Below are 22,061 nucleotides of genomic sequence, written 5' to 3'. Positions count from 1 at the left end.
AATTTCTAACTGCGCTATGAGCTCATTTACCTTATTTTGTATACTGCGTGCATTCAAATATAACACCTTCAGTCCTATATTCACCACCCTTTCATCTCAAATTTGTCTCCATGTTGCCTGAAGTTAAATTCTTATCCCTTTCTAAACTCTTTGTCTTACTCTTTAGTCTGGAGACTTCAGTAACCTCTCCTGCACTCTCCTTCTGTTTTACTTCTTGCTTTTCCAATCTGTTGAACCCACCCCCATACTAATTAGTTTAAAGCCCTATCCATAGCCTATATACAGTTATGCAATTCACCAGGACCCCGGTCCCAGTGTGGTTCAGGTGAAGCCCATCCCATCAGAACAGCTCCCTCCTTCCCTAATACTGGTACCAGTGTCCCATGCATTCAAACCCACTTCTCCCCCACCAATCTTTGATCCACCCATTTAACTCTCTGATCTTATTGACCCTGTGCCAATTTGCCTGTGGCTCAGGTAGCAATCCAGAGATTATTACCCTTTTGGTTCTGCTTTTTAATTTATTAGAGTAGTCATATTAGAGCACAATATTTTGTAGTATTTTACATCTTATAACCTTCAGCAGTTTCTTTTAACATCTTATGTTGTTTTGCTTGTATTTATGATTTAATTTGGCATTTGCTCATTCTTAATAGACTCTAACTTGTGCTGTTCTTTGAGCCTTGACTAGTTTTGCCATACCTGATGGGTTCAGGTCAAACTCAGAGGAGTCGTGTAAAAGACAAATACCTATAGAGTATGAAAGGATCCCACAGTCTGTCTATCCAGGAACCTGCCAGAAGCAATGCAAGAAAAAAGTGGAGAAATAATTTTCTAGGTTTAGTAATCAAGGAGTCCATTTTATGTACCTGTTCCACAGAACAGTACAACACAAGAAGAGGCCCTTTGGCCCATGATGTTGTGCCGGACTAATTAAACTACTGATGCCTAACTAAACTAATCCCAAACTAATCTCTTGCAATTAGACAGCTAAATTGGATGTAATTAAAATAATAATTGGTGTGAGGTGTTCAGCAGCTCTTAACATGTTATAATTGGGCAGGTGAAGGAAAATACTCATGGACAGAGAGAATAAACAATGGCTGCCAGCTGCAGGACTAATCTAATTTGTCCAACACACAAAGGAGCTGGAGGGACTCAGCAGGTCAGGCAGCAGTGATAGAGGGAAATGGACGGTCAACGTTTCGGGTTGAGATCCTTCATCAGGACTGATTTGTCTGACCTGAGGCAGATAAACCATTCCACCTATTATAGGTGATACATCTATACTAAATAGTTGTTATAGTTGTTTCATAATAAACTGTGCTTTCTTTCAACCCCTTGGGTGATCTGTGACTCTTGACAAAAATGTAAATATTTCAAGAAAGTCAAGTCTAGCTGTAACAAAAGGATAAGGGTAAAGGTTTCAGCGACTGAGGAGCTGTGGTAGGGAAGGCATCAGGCAATGTTATAAAGAAAAAAAATCAGTGGCCATGGTGATGAACAAGTAAAAGGCCGGAAATTCATCTCAGAGTCAAATATGCTACCAAGGCTACAACAGTTTCAATCTGCCTCAGACAGTTGCCAGAGAGAGACAGAATTAATGACTAGGAAGTAAATTTTGAGGCAGGCATTGAAGACAATGAGTTAGATTTTAGCAAATTTTAGTTGAAACAAATGGCTTCTTGTGATTACTGAATGTGTTAATAAGCAGTCTAACATGTTAGAAACAGCATGCATACAAAACCCATGTACTTTTGAGTGGTGTCTTTGAGTGGTAACATGTCAACTGAAAAAGGAATGGCCAAGGATAAAACTTGAACGTACAGTAGAGGTTACTGTGTGGATAGGGACATTATTGCTATGATTGGATAGAAAAGAATAAAAGTAGGCAAGGGCATCTGTATGACAGAAGTGTAAAATAAATATTCCATCTCAGCTTCCTCCTGAGATCCCCACCAATATAGTAGCTATTCTTCAGCCAATTTGATTCACTTCAAGCAGTATCAAGAATCAGCTGAGTTGTAAAACCAAGCCAATGATAAGAATGGGTTTCTATTGAATAGTCACTGAATGTTAAAGTCATACCAGGAATGCTGAAGTAAGAGTTCAAATTTATTGCCATGAACATACATACCCAGGGTATAAGTGCCATGAAAATTAGCTTTTTGCAGCAGCAGCACAGTACATTACAAACACGACAAACATAAGTTAACAAAGTTAAATCAACATAAATTATACATAACCTACACAACAAAAATAAACAAAATAAACATAACATTAGTGCAAGTTGAGAGAGAGAGAGAGTATAAAAGAAATATAGTCCGAGGTGGTGTTAAGATTTATCAGGTCGGTTTAAGAACCTGATGACAGTGGGGAAGAAGCTGTTGTTGAACCTTGAGCTGTGGGTCTTAAGGCTCCTGTACCTCCTGCCTAATGGCAGCAATGAAATGAGGACATGGTGGGGGTCCTTAATGATGGATGTCGCCTTCCTGATATTTGAACCAGTAGAATGTACAGCAGATGTATACTGAAAGGTATCATGATGATAAAAATTACCTTTAAGGAAATTCATTCTGTGGAGCAGGGGCACAAATAATGGAAGCTCAGCACCAAATTAGATCCAGTGAAATCTACCTCTAAACAGTACTTCAAACAAACTGTAAATGTATTAGAATTGTATCCCTCTTTGCTAAATTCAGGAGGATTTCAGAGGTTGATAAAATTAAAGGACAAAGATTTAGGATAAGGGGTAAAAGATTTAGAGGGGATCTGAGGAAGATGCCTGAGTGAAGAAATATCTCTTCTCGTTTCCCTTAAATGACCTCTCCCTTATTCTGAAACTCTGCCCCTGGTTCTGGTCTTCTCTGCCAGAGGAAACATCCTCTCTGCAGCTAACCTCTTAAAGAATTTCTAGGTTTCCATGAGATCTTCTCAACGTTAGAGAATACTTTTAAAATCAAAAAACTTGACCTGAAACACCAATCAACCTAAAACATTAGCTTTGTTTCTCTTCCCACAGATATGGCCTGACCTGGTGAGTATTTCTAGCATTTTTTTGTTTCTATTATGCTAGAGAATGCAGCCCCAGTCTATTCAATCTCTCCTCAAACAGCAAACCATTCCCAATCCCTGGAACCACTCGAGTGAATCTTCACTGGTAAGTACATCCTTTTTAAGGTAAGGAGACACAGCTGTCCAGGTGCATTCTCGCCAAGGACGAATTGCAATAATACTTCCTTATTCCTGTATTCAAATCCTCTCTTAATAAAGACCAACATACCATTTGCTGCTCTTAATATTGGCCTTCAGTAACTTGTGCACAAGCACACTAGTCTTTTTGAACATTAACACTACTCAATCTCTCATCATTTAACAAATGCTTTGTGCACCACAGTGGATGACATTGCATTTTTTTTACATCTATCGTCTGCGATGTTCTTGTCTAGGTTAGAAGTGCAAAGGCTTAAGGATCCCACATCATATGTAATCCCTCTGATTTTTTTTGCACACTTCAGAGTTAAAACTGCAGAATTAAAATTACTGGGAATTAGCAAAGTTTCCACTGCTCGTCCAAAGTAAAATAATCCCAGTCACAATAAAAAGACTGTTCTCTTCAGATTTCATTTTACAAGCCAAGTTGCCTTGTCAATCATCAACAATGACCTGGAACATACTGAAGATCTTTCAGAATCATGATTGCAAGAATAGGCTCTTACCTTCCACCACTTTGAAACTACCTTGGCCCCAGACAAACTCCCTATACTTTTTCCATGAAGACAGTCACTGGTTGCTCATTAGACAACATACTAATTGTTAAGTGGACAAAGCAGAGGAGACATTCATGAATAGCATGTGGAGAATCACAGTCATCATGTGCATGTGTAGTATTATATACCTGACCACACCATCTAATAATACATCCCAGTGAAAGTGGCAACATTATGGGGAGGTGAGGTTGGTTCGCAGTCCTAGCAAACAGTCTGTATTGCAATTTTCCGTGACATGAAGCTGCGCTATCTGTGCATTCATCAAGAAATTAGAGCTTAAAAAAAGTGTTCAGTTATTTACTTTTTTCACATAAATTTCGTAAGAGTGAATTTTTGTTCTGTATTCCAGAATCTTTGGTAGTGATTTGTGAATTCTGTAAGGGTGAATTTTCATTACCCAAACTGCTGTACCGCATGGGTAACCTGTAAACAGTTATTCCACTAGTTGCTGGAGTGATACTTAGTAGTAGCCAACTACCTCTGTATGAAAGACAGCTCTTCATGTATGATCACATGTTCATATCTTAAACAAATGTCTACCAATGAATGTTGAAAACGTTGTTTATAAAAGTCCAAGAGGGAAGGAAGGTTATAATTAGGTAAAGAGATTAAATTGAATAATATAATACTGATGTTAATATAATCATCACAAGAAGATACTGGATTAAATGCAAGTTTCTAGTAATAAATCTTCAGGATGGAACAAGTGAACAGTGAGTATAATTTAACCAGAGGAAAACGCCATCAGAAATATAGCTAAATGATAAGCCTTCTTAGAAGACTACTTTAAAAATTCCCACAAACTATATTAAATGGGGATAATACACTTTCCTCTGGGAAAAGAGGTTTAGGAGATCGGTCTCAGATTTGTTGTTCTTATTTTACGTAGCATTAATGGAAACTGGGTGCAGGTAACTTCATGCCATTGTTTGCTTTGGTGTGATAAATGACTCAAAGAAAAATATATCACTTACCTTGTAGAGTTGTCTTGAACCTCTGAATACCATATACTTCTCAAGAAATACATCCAATTCATTCATTCCAGAAGACCATGCTACATTTGGTTTGATTTAGAATTTTGTGAAGAAATCAGTAGAAAAGTAAACCAGTGCTGTTACACAGGTTTGGTGTTTATACAGGACATCAGAAAGAGATCATTTGTGTTGTTGCTCACGTGGTTTTATGTTAAGCATTTGCTGAGAGGTGGTGGGGTGGTGAATTGGCCTGCATCAAAGACCTAAAAAGGGACATAGTAAATTGGCAACCTGAATTCCACAGCATCTGATTTCCTCTGAAGTCTGAAGGATCAGAACCACTCTCTTAGGATCTCATCCGATTGTCCACTCACCATAAAGAATATTTTTAAACTAGGCTATAGCTGATTTACAGCAGGTATGATGTAGGTTGTAAAGGAGACTTGGGATTCATTTTTAAAGCACAGACCAGCTGATATTGTCTCAGGTTCAAATGATACTAAATTATGGTCCCCTGATGAGATGGGAGTTATAACATCCCCACCTTGTGTGCCAAGTTGCTGTATTATTAAAAATTGCTGTAAGGGATGGTAATATTGATTTCCTCTGCTGTATAATTCCAACTACACTTCCTCAGTCTGTTTTGTGAGCCTTAGGGAACAGAGAACTGATTGGAACAAGTCTCCTGAGTTGTCATGGTATGAATCAATTTTATTTATTTATTTCTTAGTATGCCTCTTACTCAGTGGTTAAGATTTGTTAACAGCAATGTGATTACATAGCCGTGAGCTTTATAAAGCTGAAATGAATTCCTCAGAAATGCTGTTAACTCATACCAAGACCATAATTACCTTTTACATGGGTCCTGTCAGTTTGAAATTGTAGAGGTCATTTTTTTAAAGCTTTTTTCCCCCATTTTGGCCTGCCTTTTAATCTTATCACTATGAATTGTAACTTCACATTTGTAAAAGTTTACGATAGGGAGAGGAGAAGCACAGAGCCCGTGTCCCATTGTAGGTATCCTGTTTTCTGTATGATTTGGGTTTTGAAATATATACTTGGTCAATAGATGTGAAAGTCTCTTTGGGGAAATGCATGCTTTAGTTAGTTAGAATGTAACATTGTGTATGATCACTCAAAACAATGGGATGAAAGTCACTTTTTTCTCTGTTATCTGCAAAATTTCTTTGTAAAATGAACTTGTGCAATCACAGTTGAGGGTAGGATCACACAGGGACAAAGTGCCAATAACAATACTAATTAGCATTAAGTTGGCTGCAATACACAAACTATGTTTACATTATAGTTTATGACATTAGTGAAATGCTATTCATGCAGGGAGCTGACTGACATTGATCAACCACTTCAGTCATGACTTAAATTATCTTATTCCCTGGTTACGTCAAACGCCTGCACAACACTATTACATATTACCTGGCTGAAGATTATTTTTAAAATCATAATCTTAACATGTTGCCTAAATTCATATCCTATCCCATTTACTTTCTGTGTTTCATTGAAAAGGATTAAATTGAGTGACCAGTGGCTGAGGTCACTGGAAAAAACAATTTGTTTAAGTGGACTCTGATCAACCAGCCTGATATCACTAATTTTTTGCCTGACTTCAATGAAGAGTTCTCTTGTCTACAACTACTGTCCTCTATTATGCACTCAGCAAGAGTAAATCATAAATGATCAAAGCAAAAAAAAATGGCAAAGTGTAGCCGGTCGCGGCGCATTTCCGAGGAAAAACTCGGAGACAAGGAGGTTGAGTTCGAAAGCACACTTTATTTCACAGAACAAAACGCGCACGCCCAAAAGTACCCGAGAGCCACTCCGGGCCCACGTGGGGTGGACCTGACGTAAAGTCCCTGCCGGAAGGCCCGCCCCGCGGTTCGCTCACAACGCGCTCCTGCGCGTCCGCCCGCGGCCACTGATGGCGGTTCAAGTCCTGTGTGTACGGGCCATTACACCACCTCCCCCCCAGAAACGTTCATCAGGGGTGTGGGGCCCCCAGTCTGTGTGTCCCACTTGGGTGGCCTGCCTCGCCGGCATGGGTACCCTCACCGGTTGCTCAATGTCCAAATGCGCCGGTTTCAGGCAGTCCACTGTAAAAGTCTCCTCACGACCATCCACCTCCACGACACACGTAGACCCATTGTGCTGGATCACCTTGAAGGGTCCTTTGTACGGTCGCTGTAGGGGTGACTTGTGCATGCCCCTGCAAATGAAAACGCACTCGCAACCCCAGAGGTCCTTAGGGATAAAGGATGGTGTAGTGCCATGCCTGGAGGTCGGAACTGGTGCCAGTGTCCCTATCTTGTCCCACAGCCTCGTCAGCACCTCTGCCGGCGTCCCTGCTGGACCTCTGGCATAAACTCGCCCGGGACCGTCAGGAGGGTGCCGTAGACCAACTCTGCCGAGGAGGTGCCCAGGTCCTCCTTGGGGGCCGTGCGGATGCCCAGTAAGACCCAGGAGAGCTCATCTGTCCAGTTGGGGCCCCTGAGGCACACCATCAGGGCCGACTTGAGGTGCCTATGGAACTGCTCGACCAAACCGTTGGACTGGGGATGGTACGCCGTGGTGTGATGTAGCCGGGTGCCCAGGAGCTGCGCCAGTGCTGTCCACAAACCTGAAGTGAACTGTGCTCCTCTGTCAGAGGTGATGTCTGCTAGGAGTCCAAACCTGGCGATCCAATTTGCGATGAGTGTCCTGGCGCAGGATTCGGTGGACGTGTCTGCTAGCGGCACGGTCTCCGGCCATCTGGTGAACCTGTTGACCATGGTAAAGATATACCTGGCACCCTGGGAGACAGGCAGGGGGTCGACGATGTCCACGTGGATGTGCCGAAACCTCACGAGCGTCGGCTGGAACTGCTGGAGGGGGGCCTTCACATGCCGCTGGACTTTGGCGGTCTGGCAGTGTACGCAGGTCCTGGCCCAGTGCCCGACCTGCTTGCGCAAACCGTGCCAGACAAACTTGTCCGCTACCAATTTGATGGACGCCCGGATGGACGGGTGGGTCAGGCCATGTAGCGTGTCGAACACCCGGCGCCTCCATGCTGCTGGTACCACGGACCGGGGTTTGCTAGTGGACGTGTCGCACAGGAGCCAAGCCACTGTCGGGCCGACAGGGACGTCCTCCAACTGGAGTCCCGAAACGGCGGTGTAGTAAGCCGGGATCTCGTTGTCCGCCTGTTGCGCCTCCGCCAGCGCCGTGTAGTCAATCCCTGGGGACGAGATGGTTGCTGAGTGAATGTGGGGGCAGGACAGCGTGTCGACAACCACATTGTTCTTCCCTGCGATGTGGTGGACGTCTGTGTTGAACTCCGAAATAAAGGAGAGGTGTGTCTGCTGCTGAGCCGACCATGGGTCCGATACCTTTGCAAGGGCGAAGGTGAGGGGCTTGTGGTCTGTATACGCGGTGAAATCCCTTCCTTTGAGGAAATACTGGAAGTGCTGGATAGCCAGGTAAAGCACTAACAACTCCCTGTTGAAAGCGCTGTACTTAACCTCCAGCGGTCGCAGGTGTCCGCTGAAAAAGGCGAGCAGTCACCACTGGCCCTCAACGAGCTGCTCCAGGACTCCGCCGACCGCTGTGTCGGAAGCGTTGACTGTGAGCGCCGTAGGTACATTGACTCTCGGGTGTACCAGGAGGGTCGCCTTCACCAATGCCTCTTTGGCCCGCTTGAAAGCCTCTGTGGACTCCGCGTCCCATGCCACCTCTTTGGCCTTGCTGGCCATTAGACCGAACAAGGGCCTCATAATGTGTGCTGCTGCCGGCACGAAACAATGGTGGAAGTTTACCATCCCCACGAATTCCTGCAGGCCCTTGACCGCGCTGGGTTTGGGAAACTGGTGGATGGCCTGGACCTTGTCCGGTAGAGGGGCGGCGTCATGCCGATTGACTCCGTGGCGCAAGAAGTCGATCTCTGTTCACCCAAACTGGCACTTCGCCGGGTTGATTGCCAGTCCGTGGTTGCTCAGGCATTGGCAGAGTTGGTGCAAATGTGCCACGTGCTCTTGGTGTGACTTGCTGGCTACCAGGATATCGTCTAAGTAGATGAAAACGAAAACCAGGCCTCGCCCCACCGAGTCCATGAGACCCAGAAAGTCAGGAGCCTGAGCGAGACTGTTGTGTGAGTCACTAGAATGCATGTTGTGGGTTCCAGATGCCGTCTAAAAGCGTCGGGGTCACTAAATGTAGCCGGTCGCAGCGCGTTTCCGAGGAAAAACTCGGAGACGAGGAGGTTGAGTTCGAAAGCACACTTTACTTCACAGAACAAAATGTGCGCGCCCAGAAGTACCCGAGAACCTCTCCGGGCCCACGAGGGGCGGACCTGACGTAAGGTCCCCGCTGGAAGGCCCGCCCCGTGGTTCGCTCATGATGTGTGGCCGTCGATGGCGGTTCGAGTCCCGTGTGTACGGGCCGTTACAAAAGGATCCTTTCCCAGTCTCCATTACCTATCACACCCTCTTTCCAGTAGTCTTCATTTAACAAAATGGCCAGAGTGACCCTAATGACAAGCAATTCTGGCTTATTCTTCACCAGCAGAGTCCTCCCACCACACCAGCTTGGTGTAAATGTGGTCTGAGGTTCGATATCAGGATGCCCAGGCTCTCACTACTGAGATGCAAGAATCGTACTATGCACCTCTATTCATCCATCTGAATTTCTTAGCCCATACCTTTCACAGAATATATATAATCTTTATCCTATGGACTTTTCTAAATAACTTAATCCCTTTGGAAAGATGGACAATCACAGGTACAATTTCCAATATTATGAAAAACTTCCCTGGTTCCCAATATAATATTGCCATAATAACATCAATCAATACTTAAAGTGGTCATTATTTGACCTGCCCAGTTTCATTCACCAGATAACAATTCCATGGTTTCAACACAATTTTCACCAAATATGTTGCTATTATGTTCTGATTAACATCAGTGACTTTGTGTTCATTTACATTTGAATGATCAGAATTATAGCATTTATAAAATAAAGAATAACCTTGAGTCTCTGACTTGTGGTCAGATTTGGAAAACAGAACAAAAAACAAACAGGATAGGCACAACTGTGACTGGCATTTCATTGTAATAACAATATTTAAGCTTCAGAGATGGCAACCTGTCTCACCCATGATACCATGATGTGCACAGTTTGAAAAAGAATTCCAACCACTACTTTGAACAAGAATTTCATCCATTATCTTGAAAGTCAACCTGGGAAAAAAATGCATTGTGCCAGAGTTACTGCCTCCTTTTTAGGGGTGATAATCTAATTTCTGGATACACGTAATTTTAATAGGTGACTTTCATTTGTAATTATGGTATTATGACAGGCACAATACCATTGCATTCTTTGTAGGTTCGACAGAGTAAGGGAACTTAGCATGTTCAATAGGGAAGTGAGGTCGGGATCCTGAGCTGGTGAATGCAAAAGATTGTAATCTCATGCATAAGAGGTCTACTAAATTTGTACATATTGAGGCTTGGTTTATTGTTTTAAAGTTAAAAGCATTGGAAGTATAATTGTGTCACCTTGTCAGCATAAATCAATTGAAATAAATGTATATGACTACATCACATGAATGAATCCTTAAGCAGCATGCTTGGAAATTAAAAATGTGTACCATACTCAAAAGCAAAATCTTACTCATATTTTCCATTTAAGTTATTGGATGCCTTGGAATTGGAAAAATATGTTTCATGAGTGATAACAGTCAGGACAGTAGGTTGGGAAAGAGAAAAGGAAGATGGTAAAAGCACTCACCATAGAGAGTGGTACAATAGCCCGGATGTCCTTTTGAATCACAGTTAATTCTGTCACCACTTTGTCAGAATCTGGAGGAGGATTTTTCCCACGGTAGTCAACGTGCCACATAATTCGTCTTGTCACTGACTGGCTGGTAAAATTTTCCATTTCAAAGTTCAATTGAATAATTTCATTGGGCTGAGCAGCTCCTCTGTTAAGAAATTAACTCAATTTTAGGTTTTGCATTTAAAATATTAAAACAGTTTAAAAGATTTTACTACTTCAATTTATTTATATACCTGACTTTCTTATGAGCCTTGTAAAAACAGTGCGCAGAAACCCCGATGAGCTCTCAAAGCTCATTGCAGAGATAAGTGCTTTAATCAATCTGTGCTAGCGCCTCAAAATTAAGGAATCTAAATTTCCCTCTGCCTTTCCTCCTATAGTGTAACTAAATCATAAATAATATTCATTAATAATTATTATTTTATGCTATTTATCACTAAAGGCGACACTGCAATGACAATACGTGCACGCCCGCTTTCCAGCATGAGCAATGAAATAATATTTTTCTTACTTAACACATACCCAATTTACTTTGCAGCTAGTTACTGAACAAATTTCGTATTTACATTGAATCAGCATAATCTGATGGCATAAATCTTGCCAATCTGCAGACTCTGATCTCACACCTATATTAAAATATCAGAGTTCAGAGACAATTAAGTGTAAGCACATGGCTAAATTCCAAGATGATTTTTGAATTTTGACATCCCCAAAATGGGACCAGCCAGTTGGATGGTGAGCCAATTCAGCAGAGAGGAATGGTTATAATGGTGCTTCCGAGTACCAATAGGCTATAACCAGAACAGAGAAATGAGTATGATTATTTTTTTGAAAAATCATGCTTAACCGGTTCCGCAAATTATTTGAAATATTGTTAAAACTCAAATTGTGAAAATCCAAGAATCCATCATCCAAATAAATAGAGCATTGAAAATTGTTGTTACAAAATAAAATTTATCAATTTATTTTTGTTATAAAATAGTATTTTCTAATATGTATTAGATTAATAAAAATTAATGCCACACTAGTTATTACTAAAGGCTATACTGTAATAAACATATTAGTCCAGGAACCATGCAATGAATAATTAAATAATATTTTTCCCACTTAATACACATCTAATTTACTGCTAGATTAGTTTCAAAACAAATCCAAACCATCCAAATGGGTGATCTCTATTCCCTAATCCTCTTTGTTTCCCTATCAATATTGGTTTCTTACCTTACACAGAAGGTAGTAGTTTCCATAATTCTGCAGAAAAATAAACTACCTCACCCTTCACCATACCAAATTTCTTTGCATTCTAACTATCCACTCCACAAGCCCGTGTATGTCTCCCATGTGACTCACTACATGTCACATTTTGCTTCATGGACACCAGGGTCTACCAATTTAAATTTGTGTAAAACCTGTGCAAAAATGGCATTGTGTGGGGGAAATCAGGTGCCACTCATCATGTGCAAACTCGTGCAAGAACCCAAGAAATTAGGAGGTGCCCAGTAAGAGTCTTCCCATTAGCACATGCAAAATACGCACAATTTCAGCAGTCATAGAGTCATGGAGAGGTACAGCACGGAAATAGGCCTTTCAGTCCACCTGGTCTACGCTGACCATCAACCACCCCTTTACACTAATCCTGCTTTCTATTCTCCCCACATTCTCTTCAACTATCTCCCTAAATTCTGCCATTTACCTACATACTAGGGGCAATTTACAGTAGCCAATTAACCTACCAACCCAGGTCTTTGGCATATGGGAGGAAACTCACAAAGTCACAAGGAGAACATGAAAATTTGACACAGACAGCACTCGAGGTCAGAATTGAACACAGGTCTCTGGTACTGAGAGACAGTGGCTCAACCAGCTGTACAACCCAAGTCCTAGGCATTAGATAAAATCAATCTATGCTATTTTACATCAGCCTGGATCTCTTAACGGGGAGTCAACATTGAACCCAGCATTCCTGGAAGCCAATGTACCCTTTGGCAGGCCCTAATAAGCAGCACAGACCTAGGAAAGGGTAGCCTATTTCATTGATGTAGTCCTTGAGATTATGATAGAAAAGGTTGAAATTCAGAAGAAAGACCTGGACTTTTTTGGACCCTGGAAGCCACAAAGGGCTTGAAGTCAAAGTCGAGTTTATTGTCATATGCCTAAGTACGGGTATGCACAGGTTCAGTGAAAAACTTGCTTGCAGCAGCATCACAGGGATATAGCACCAGATGCACAACATTCGCAAGGAGAACATAAATTAAACAAAAATTATACACAATTTTTAAAAGAAAAAACACAATTAGAACAAAAAAACCAAAGTCCATTGTTGTTCAAAATGGTCATAGTATTGCTTTATTGAGGTAGAGATTATGAATGTGTAGCTTGGTTCAAGAGCCAAATGGCTGAAGGGAAGTAGCTGGTCTTGAACCTAGTGTTGTGGGACTTCAGGCTTCCGTACCTCCTGCCCAATGGTAGCTGCAAGAAGATGGCACGGCCCGGATGGAGACGATCTTTGATGATAGATGTTACGCTCTTGAGGCAACACTTCATGCAGACACTACCGATGGTGGGGAGGGATGTGCCCGTGATGTATTGGACTGAGTCCACTACTCTCTGCAGCTTCTTGCATTCCTGCGTATTTGAATTACCGTACCAGAACATGATGCAACCAGTCAGGATTCTTAGATGAACTAGCAGTGGGAGGAGACTAAAAGAGAGGTAAGTACTTGAAAGTTCTTAGCACCTGGTCCCGGTGCAGAAAAAGTTTCATGACCTCATGGTTTTGGTAAAGGTTAATGAACATAGCCACTAAATTCTCATTAACCAACAACTATATTAACAAACACTTTAATTTTCTCTGGTGTACAAATCCCACAGTTTACACCCACGCACTTTTCAACATAGCAAACCTCTAACGTAGTAGACACTCAATCACAGTTTCCACCAGTAGACTGCTAATGGCCCTTCTATTCCCACAGGTGAAGTTGTACTGAAATGACACCGTTGGGTGTCATGAACTCAGCTGCCACAGGGTCTGTGAAGAGTCAACAGGAAATCATTAAGGATGAAGATATGCTCATATTGAATCTTACCATTTGACAATAACCCACAATCTATTCTACATCATAGGAGAAAGGTTATTTAAATGCTTTTCTGTCATCTGCCCTCATCATGACCATATCCTTTTTGCTTTTCTCATTACAGATACGCAACAAGTACAACCTGCCAGGTCTAGCACCATCACTCAGAAGAGGAAGAAGACAACACCACGTCAATAAATCTAACAGTCATATCCACCAGCACATCCTTGCACTTTATATATAATAGAGGCAGTTTAGCAGTGGGATCCGTAACTGGTGAGTTGCCATCCATAAGCAGACTTTTCCAGTCTAGACAAGAAAAAAAAACTGTTGTGGAGTAAATTCACACACCAGATCTGCTCCGGTGGACTGAGACGAGGACCTGATGCGCCAGTTTAAAGGTGAAAGCTCATGTGCATCCACATATAAAAATTTGGGACATTCTACCTGAAAACCTATGCAAGGTACCTAGAGGTTCAGGGTGTGGAGACATGCTGGGTCTAGCTCCAACCTTGCACGTGGCTTGTATGCAGCCAAGAGCCCATTACTTCCAACATGAATGCAGTAGACAGTCCCATGTTAGCACTTAAAAGACCAAACATGATGCAATGTCTGACAGAAGAACATAGCCACTAAAATCAAAGGCAGAAGCTACCAAGTGTTCGTATGTTTCAGTAGAATTCCAGTTTGCAGCCAACCTCAGAATACTGCCATCACACCTCTTGGTTCCACTGTTGCCATGGTCTTTGAGAGTGTTTTGGAGTGCTGCTAAGATAGTTGACACTCTGCTTTTAGGAATGCAGTGGAAACAGGCAGTCTTCTCTCGGAAGATTCTCATTCTCATCACTATTGCTTCAATTATGCCCCTTCGGTTGTCTGTCAACCAGGTAGTCCAGATAGGTGCTCTTTGTCCTGCTTATAATGTGGTCCAAAGCTAGCCTCTCTGGACCCAGTGCTGCTTGCAGTCATCCTTTATAGCCACTTGCAATATCCTCCACTCCAAGAGACCAGTTATCATGAACTTGGCTCTGCCACTGAGGAAGCACTGCAAAGAAGTAGTAAGGCAGGCAAGGGTACATGGAGGATAGGAATTGAAGGAATCTATGAGTCAATGATTTTTATGCAGATAATCATGTTGATTTGCTTGGTTCTGGTTTTCATTATTTGTGAAGAAGGGCACTGTTGTGATGGGTAACAGAGCGACGACAACATGCAAACTTGCCACCTTTGGGATTCAGATTTCTTTTTCACTTGTGGGTGACGGGTATCATTAACAGGTCAGCATTTTCTTCTCCCCCCTACCTGCATTTGTGGGTAGTTCATTAGTGCTGACTTTCTAACCCTGGAATTATGTCTCTCCTTGAAAGAAACATACATTAATGATGCAACATAATTCCTCAGTGAAGGAAATTGATTAAAATGGAACACCTGTCTGTGTGAATGCTACTCTTAACCCCAAGAAGAATAATGAAGGTCATAAGAAATAGATTGAATGGACTTTTTGAAGCCATTGATAGCTGACCTCAGCTACTCTGTCAGTCTATATGCCATATCAATGAAGGCCACACATTTAGTTGAACCGTGATGGTTAATGTTTCAGAATGCATATTTCAGCACTAAATTGTAATTCACTTTCACAATACTGGTCACTCCCTCATTCATCTGCCCTTAAATTGCGATAGATGTTAATCTTCTCCCAGGTGTTTATGTTGCATTCTTTATTATTAGGTTGAGAACAGCATTCATGCAACCATGTGGTTCTGTTACACTGTTTCCTTCTTGGAGTTAGGAACAGCATTTAGACAACAAGTGTTTCCGCTTTGTTATTCTTCTCAGGCAGAAAGGCATAATATATTTCAGTCAGCTTTCTTCACTGCTTTGAGGAATTACGTATTGTAAATCGTGTGTCTCTTAACTGGAGAAAGATAGACTCAGGGTTAGAAAGTCAATGGCTGTTTGTCAAAATTCTAAATGTATCTGTGGAAACCCAGAAATCTATGGTCATTAGATTTTGTACCCTCATGCTCACATTTGGCTAAACCAATCACACTGAAGAACCTGGACACTTTTCATGTCTTCAGCGGCAGAAAACAATGCCCCAGTATGGAGTCTTTAATAGCAAAGTAACCAGTGGACAGTCAACTTTATGATACAATGTGCCTTGTGTCACGCACATTCCACTCCACTCCATTCTCATGATTGCCAGTCCTCAGTAACATTGTTCCCCATCATCTCCACTGCGAAAAATGGTAAAAAGCTCTTATTCGTCATGCTCTGTGATAAATCAGCACTGTCCGTGGATTAGAATGTGTTCTCCCCACCAAGCTTAGTTGCCCTAAAAATGTTCCACATATTCCAGCCTTTCCAAACCAATTGGTTTTGCCTTACTTTCGTAATTGCAGGAAGAATTATCAGCCACAACATCAGTATATCATATCTGATCCAAAATCAGTCAACCAGGATCTAAAAAGCCATGCTATTAAGGGAAACTTCTAAACTGCTGTCAATCAAGTTCTCTATACCTCAAAATATAAAATAAGGCCTTGTGTACAACAACAAATAGCCTTGCAGATAAGGTTAAATCATATGACACATTTTTTGAATTTAATCTACTCATAATCATTATCTGGTAGTCTTTACATTGTGATGCCACTGCCTTAAACATGTTTAAATAAAATGCTGAAAGTAATATCCCCCCACATCAGTGTTGAACATCCCTCTGGATTAGACTATGCAGTGTGTGACGTGTCTGTCCATGTGTGTCTGCCCATGTATGCATTACTTAGCATTTGAGTGCTGCAGCAATAACCTTGAGCAAATGAGTGATGAATTTCCTCCTATACTGGGCCCAAGTGTACATAGGCATGCTCCTGGCACTGATGCTTTTGGCCATTTCCACTTAATGTAACAGGGTCTCCCCGAATTATGGAAAATCTGACATACAGAAATCTGGCTTTACACAAATTCTCCCATAAATTTTAAAGAATTTCCCATGATCAGAAAGTTAGTTACAGAAATAATTAGTTACAGACAAACTGGGTCAAGGATCTGAAGCCGGAGTTGGATGTACTCAGGATCATCTGGGATGCTGAGAATATCATAGATGAGACCTTTACTGAGGTGGTCACACCTAAGGTGCAGGCTTTAGATGGGTGACCACCAGGAAAAGTAAGGGGAGTAGGCAGACAATGCAGGGTTCCCCTGTGACCATTCCCCTCACTAACAGGTATACCTCTTTGGATACTGTTTGGGGGGGTGGTGCGATGGGGGCAGATCTTTCAGGGGCTAGCAGCAACAGTCGAGTGTCTGGCACTGTGACCACCTCTGAGGCTCAGAGGGAAAGGGTGCAGTCAGACAGGGCGATTGTGATACGAGACTCAATAGTGAGGGGGAACAAACAAGAGATTCTGTGGCCGCAGAAGAGACGCCAGGATGGCGTGTTGCCTCCTGGGTGCCAGGGTCAAGGGTGCCTCTGAGCAGTTGCAGAACATTATTGAGGGGGAGGGCGAACAGCCAGAGGTCATTGTACACGTTGGTACAAACAACATGGGTAGAACAAGGGATGAAGTCCTGCAGAATGAGTACAGAGAGTTAGGTAAGAAGCAGGACCTTGAAGGTAGTGATCTCTGGATTACTCCTGGTGCCATGTGCTAGCGAGGTCAGAAATAGAAAGATAGGCCAGATGAATGTGTGGCTGAGGAGCTGGTGCAGGGGGCAGGGATTCAGGTTCTTGGATCATTGGGATCTCTTCTAGGGCAGGGGCGACCTGTACAAGAGGGTCAGGTTGCACTTGAACCAGATAGGGACCAATATCCTTGCAGGGAAATTTGGTAGTGCTACATGGGGGTGGGACTCTGAGCAGGAGCAAGTCTTGAGACAAAGTTGTAGCCAGTGAGAGCAGGTTTAGCAATCAGGATAGCTAGGGGCACAGTAAAGGGAGGGAAAAGGATACTCAGTTAACTGCATTTATTTTAATGCACAAGACTTAACAGATAAGGTGGACGAACTAAGAGCATGGATTGGCCCTGGGGACATGGCTGAGAGAAGGGAAGGACTGGCAGCTCAATGTTCCAGGATACAGATGCTTCAGGTGTGACAGAAGTACAGGTAAGTGAGGAGGGAGTGTTGCTGTAGTGTAGTGGCTAGCATAACGCTATTACAGCACCAGCGAGCTGGGTTCAATTCCGGCTGCTGTCCGTAAGGAGTTTGTACGTTCTCCCCGAGTGTCTGTGTGGATTTCCTCCAGGTGCTCCGGATTCCTCCCACATTCCACAGACGTACGGATTAGGAAGTTGTGGACATTCTATGTTGGCGCTGGAAGTGTGGCGACACTTGCGGGCTGCCCTCAGAGCACTCTACACAAAAAGATGCATTACGTTGTTTCGATGCACGTGTGACTAATAAAGAGATCTTATCTTATCCTTTTGATAACAGAGGACATAACAGCAGTGCTTAGAGATGACATTCTTGGGGGATCGTCTAGTGAGGCCATATGGGTAGAACTTAGAAACAAGAAGCGGAGGGTCACTCTAGAGGGTCTTTATTACAGACCACCCAGTAGTCAGCGGAAACTTGAGGAGCAGGTGTGTAGAGAAATTGATTATAGTTGTAAGGATAATAGGGCTGTATTAGTGGGAGATTTTAATTTGCCCAGTACTGACTGGGTCACCCAGTGTTGAGGGCCTGGATGGGGTGGAATTTGTGAAGTGTGTCCAAGGAAGTTTCCTGAGTCAAGATGTAGAGGGACATACTAGAGAGGATACAACATTGGACCTCCTCCTGGGGAATGAGGTAGGGCAAGTGGCAGAAGTGTCCGTCGGCGAGCACTTTGGGTTCAGTGACCATAATTCTATTAGTTTCAAGACGGTGATGGAAAAGGATAGGACAGGTCCACAGGTTAGGGTCCTAAACTGGAGCAGGGCTCATTTTGGGGAAATCAGGCATGATCTAGCAGAGGTCGATTGGGTGAGACTGTTTGAAGAGAAAGGAAGTGAATTGCAAGTGGGAGGCTTTTAGGAGTGTGATATTAAGAGTTCAGGAGCAGCATGTTCCTGTTGGGGTGATGGGTAAATCTGTCAAGAAATATTGGCTGACGAGAAATATTGAGGCTCTGGTGAGGAAAAAGAAGGAAGCATACATTGGGTTTAGGAGGTCGGGGATGAGTGAATCCCTTGATGACAACAAAAAGATTCAGAATACACAAGAGGGAAATCAGCAGGGCAAAAAAGAGGGTATGAGATGGATCTAGCAGGTAAGGTTAAGGAAAATCCCGAGAGGTTCTATAGTTATATTAAGAGTAAAAGGTTGGCTAGGGTGAGTGTAGCTCCCCTTAGAGATCAGCAGGGCCGCCTATGTTTCGAGCCGCAGGAGATGGGTGGGATTTCAATAAATATTTCTCTTTGATATTTACTGAAGAACAAATCATAGTTACTCAAGAGATAAGGGAAACAAGTGGAGATTTTTTGGAGAAAATTTATATTACCAGGGAGGAGATATTTGCAGCCTTACAGCTCATTAGGGTGGATAAATCCCCACGATCTGACGGAGTGCATCCTTGGACTTTGTGGGAAGCTAGAGAGGAAATTGCAAAGGCCCTTGTGGAGATATTTGCTTCATTGTTAGCCAGTGGTTAAGTTCCAGAAGACTGGAAGGTGGCTAACGTTGTTCTGTTGTTTCAGAAGGGTAGCAAGGACAAGCTAAGGAACTACAGGCCAGTCAGCCTCACATCAGTGGTGGGAAGTTCTAGAGGGAATTCTGAGGGACAGGATCTACCAGTATTTGGATAGATAATGTTTGATTAGGAGGAGTCAGTCATGCTTGATGAATCTTTTAGAGTTTTTTGAAGAGGTAACCAAAAGAGTAAATGAGGGTAGGGCAGTGGATGTTGTCTATTTGGACCTTAGCAAGGCCTTCCACAAGGTCCTACATGGTTGGCTGGTCTGGAAGGTTAGGTCCCACAGAATCCAGGGACAGCCAGTTAGGTGGATTCAAAATTGGCTTGGAGGTAGGAAGCAGAGGGTAGTGGTTGAAGGCTGTTTCTTGGAATGAAGGCTGGTGACTAGAGGTGTACGGCAGGGTTCGGTGTTGGGACCCTTGTTACTCATTATTTATATAAATGATTTGGATGCAAATGCACAAGGCTTGATCAGTAAGTCACGAAATTAGGAGGCATTGTTGGTAGTGAAGAAGGTCATTGTAGATTGCAGGGGGATCTTGATCAGTTAGGGAAGTGGTCCAAGGAGTCGCAAATGGATTTCAATACAGTTAAGTGTGAAGTGATGCATTTTGGAAAGTCAAACCAGCATAGGACTTATACTATGAATGGTAGGGCAGTAGGGAGTGTAATGGAACAGAGGCACATAAGAGTAGAAGTGCATAGCTCGTTGAAAGCAGCATCACAGAAGAAGCTGACCCTTCACAAAGGCGACCCCCACGTTATGGGGAGGGGGGTCACCTTCCCAGAAAATCGTCCATATCACAATTTTCTGTAACACAAAACCTTATTTCCCATTGTCACATGTTATGTGGAGATGCATTCCTACAGAATGACTTTCTCTCAACAGTAATGATAACACCGCAGCTGCTGGTTCATGGCAGGAGGAGAGGGGACACTTAAGAGACTGCCTTGTCAGTTTCCAAAGCAAATCTCTTAAGTGGCCAGCAGATGCATATGGAGACAGAAATGGCTGCAGATGCTGTAATCTGGAGCAAAAAACAAACTGAAGGCTGGGTTTGGTTCAGAGACAGATAAGGAGAGAGGGGAAAAAAAGAGAAGATGGATCCAGGTTGGCGGGGGGGGGGGGGGGGGTTGGGTCGAGGGAAAGAAAGGTTGGATGTAGGTGGCAGCCTCTTGTCTCCCCACTTATCACCTTCCAGCCTTCAGTCTGAGTGGAGATATACACTTATCATATATAGTACAGTAGATCACGTATCATATATGGGTAATATAGTTTAGTGATGTAACTCGCAACAAATAACAGTTGACTGTGTTTCAAATAACTTGATGGAAAATAACATGGAAAAATCTTTTTAAAAATCTACCAGAGAGCAGAATTACCCTACCACACCAAAAAACTCCTGCCACCTTATCTGCGCACACATCAACAAATCCAAGTTGAAAAAATAAAAAGACAAAATTTGTTGCTTCTTTTGCCTTTTGTATTTACTTATTTTTTGCCTACAAAAATTCAGTAAGAGTGAATTTTATTCTGTATTTCAGATTTTTGGGTAGTGATTTGTGAATTCTGTAAAGGCAAATGTCTGTAACCCAACCAGCCTTCATGCTGGGTCACCTGTATTAGTAATTTGGCATTGACCATTTTATTACATTTAGGTTGTAATGTCTAACAAACATGATCACTGTGAAGGAAATCAATGCTAATTATTTCATTAATATTTTGCTTGCTGCATTTTACGTTGAATGGAATGAACAAAGTGTCACGAGGCACTCGCATCCAAATCATTTATATAAATAACAAATAACAAGGGTCCCAACACCAAACCCTGCAGCACACCACTAGTCACCAGCCATCATTCCATCCAAGAAACTATTAAAACATAGAATTCAATACTGACAATCCTCATTCTAAATATAACAAATGCCAAATGCTTTTTAAAAATTAAAAACAAAAAATTACAAGCCAAATTCATTTAATTTGTTAAATTCCATAATGCTATCAAGAATTAATCTATGATTTTTAACCTATTTAAGATTTAAGAAATGGGTGACTTACTAATTTCGTGACTTACTGATCAAGCCTTGTGCATTTACATCCAAATAGGATTTAAGAAATGCCTTTCTTCCTTCACCATCTTTCCTGTGCCCCAAGCTCAATCTAAACCGTTCAGCATTTCATTTGCAGAACTTTTATTTGTTCTTCATGAGTCTCAGTGTGCATCTTTAGTCATATGGCAACAGAACAGTTACATGGATGTAAACCACATGTTAAGAAATAGCACTGAAAAATAACTAAATTAAAAGATAGGTTTATCAAATATAAATTAAAGTGCATGTTATTATTTAAAATATCTTATATTTTTAAACAGTATGATACTGGACATAAAACAGTAACGAAGTAGAAATCATCAATACATATTATCAATATCCCCATTTGTTAATGGTACAAATTAATGGTGATTCCTGAAGCCCATTTATCATAGTGCATCTACACACTATAAAGGGTCTTTACATTTATGTGCTCTTTCAAAGCATCATCTTCATTCTGCATGAAATGGGAAACATTCCCTGCTGCCTTTTAGTCTCGAGACCAGGCCCACAGAGAAGCAAATGGCTGTAGAATGAGCACCTGATCCTTACTGAAATTATGCACATGTGACTTCAGACTCCTCCCCCAGAATAGAGTGATGGGATGATTATATCCATATAGTTGAAAAAAACGCTTACATTATTGTTAAAAACA

At 42.2% G+C, this 22,061-nt stretch overlaps 1 protein-coding gene across 1 annotated transcript in view; it reads right to left on the bottom strand.

Moving 5' to 3' along the window:
* tmem132e (transmembrane protein 132E) overlaps window positions 1-22,061 on the bottom strand; it is a 447,898-nt gene that overhangs the window by 178,033 nt on the left and 247,804 nt on the right. Inside the window, exon 4 of the mRNA XM_052035543.1 lies at window positions 10,520-10,712. Coding sequence (XP_051891503.1) covers window positions 10,520-10,712 — 193 coding nt within the window. The remainder of the gene's footprint in view (window positions 1-10,519; window positions 10,713-22,061) is intronic.

Source organism: Pristis pectinata, chromosome 21 (genome assembly GCF_009764475.1).
Source record: "Pristis pectinata isolate sPriPec2 chromosome 21, sPriPec2.1.pri, whole genome shotgun sequence".
Taxonomy (NCBI): Eukaryota; Metazoa; Chordata; class Chondrichthyes; order Rhinopristiformes; family Pristidae; genus Pristis; species Pristis pectinata.
Note: the sequence above shows the minus strand (reverse complement) of the source record. Positions and strands in the feature narration are given on the sequence as shown.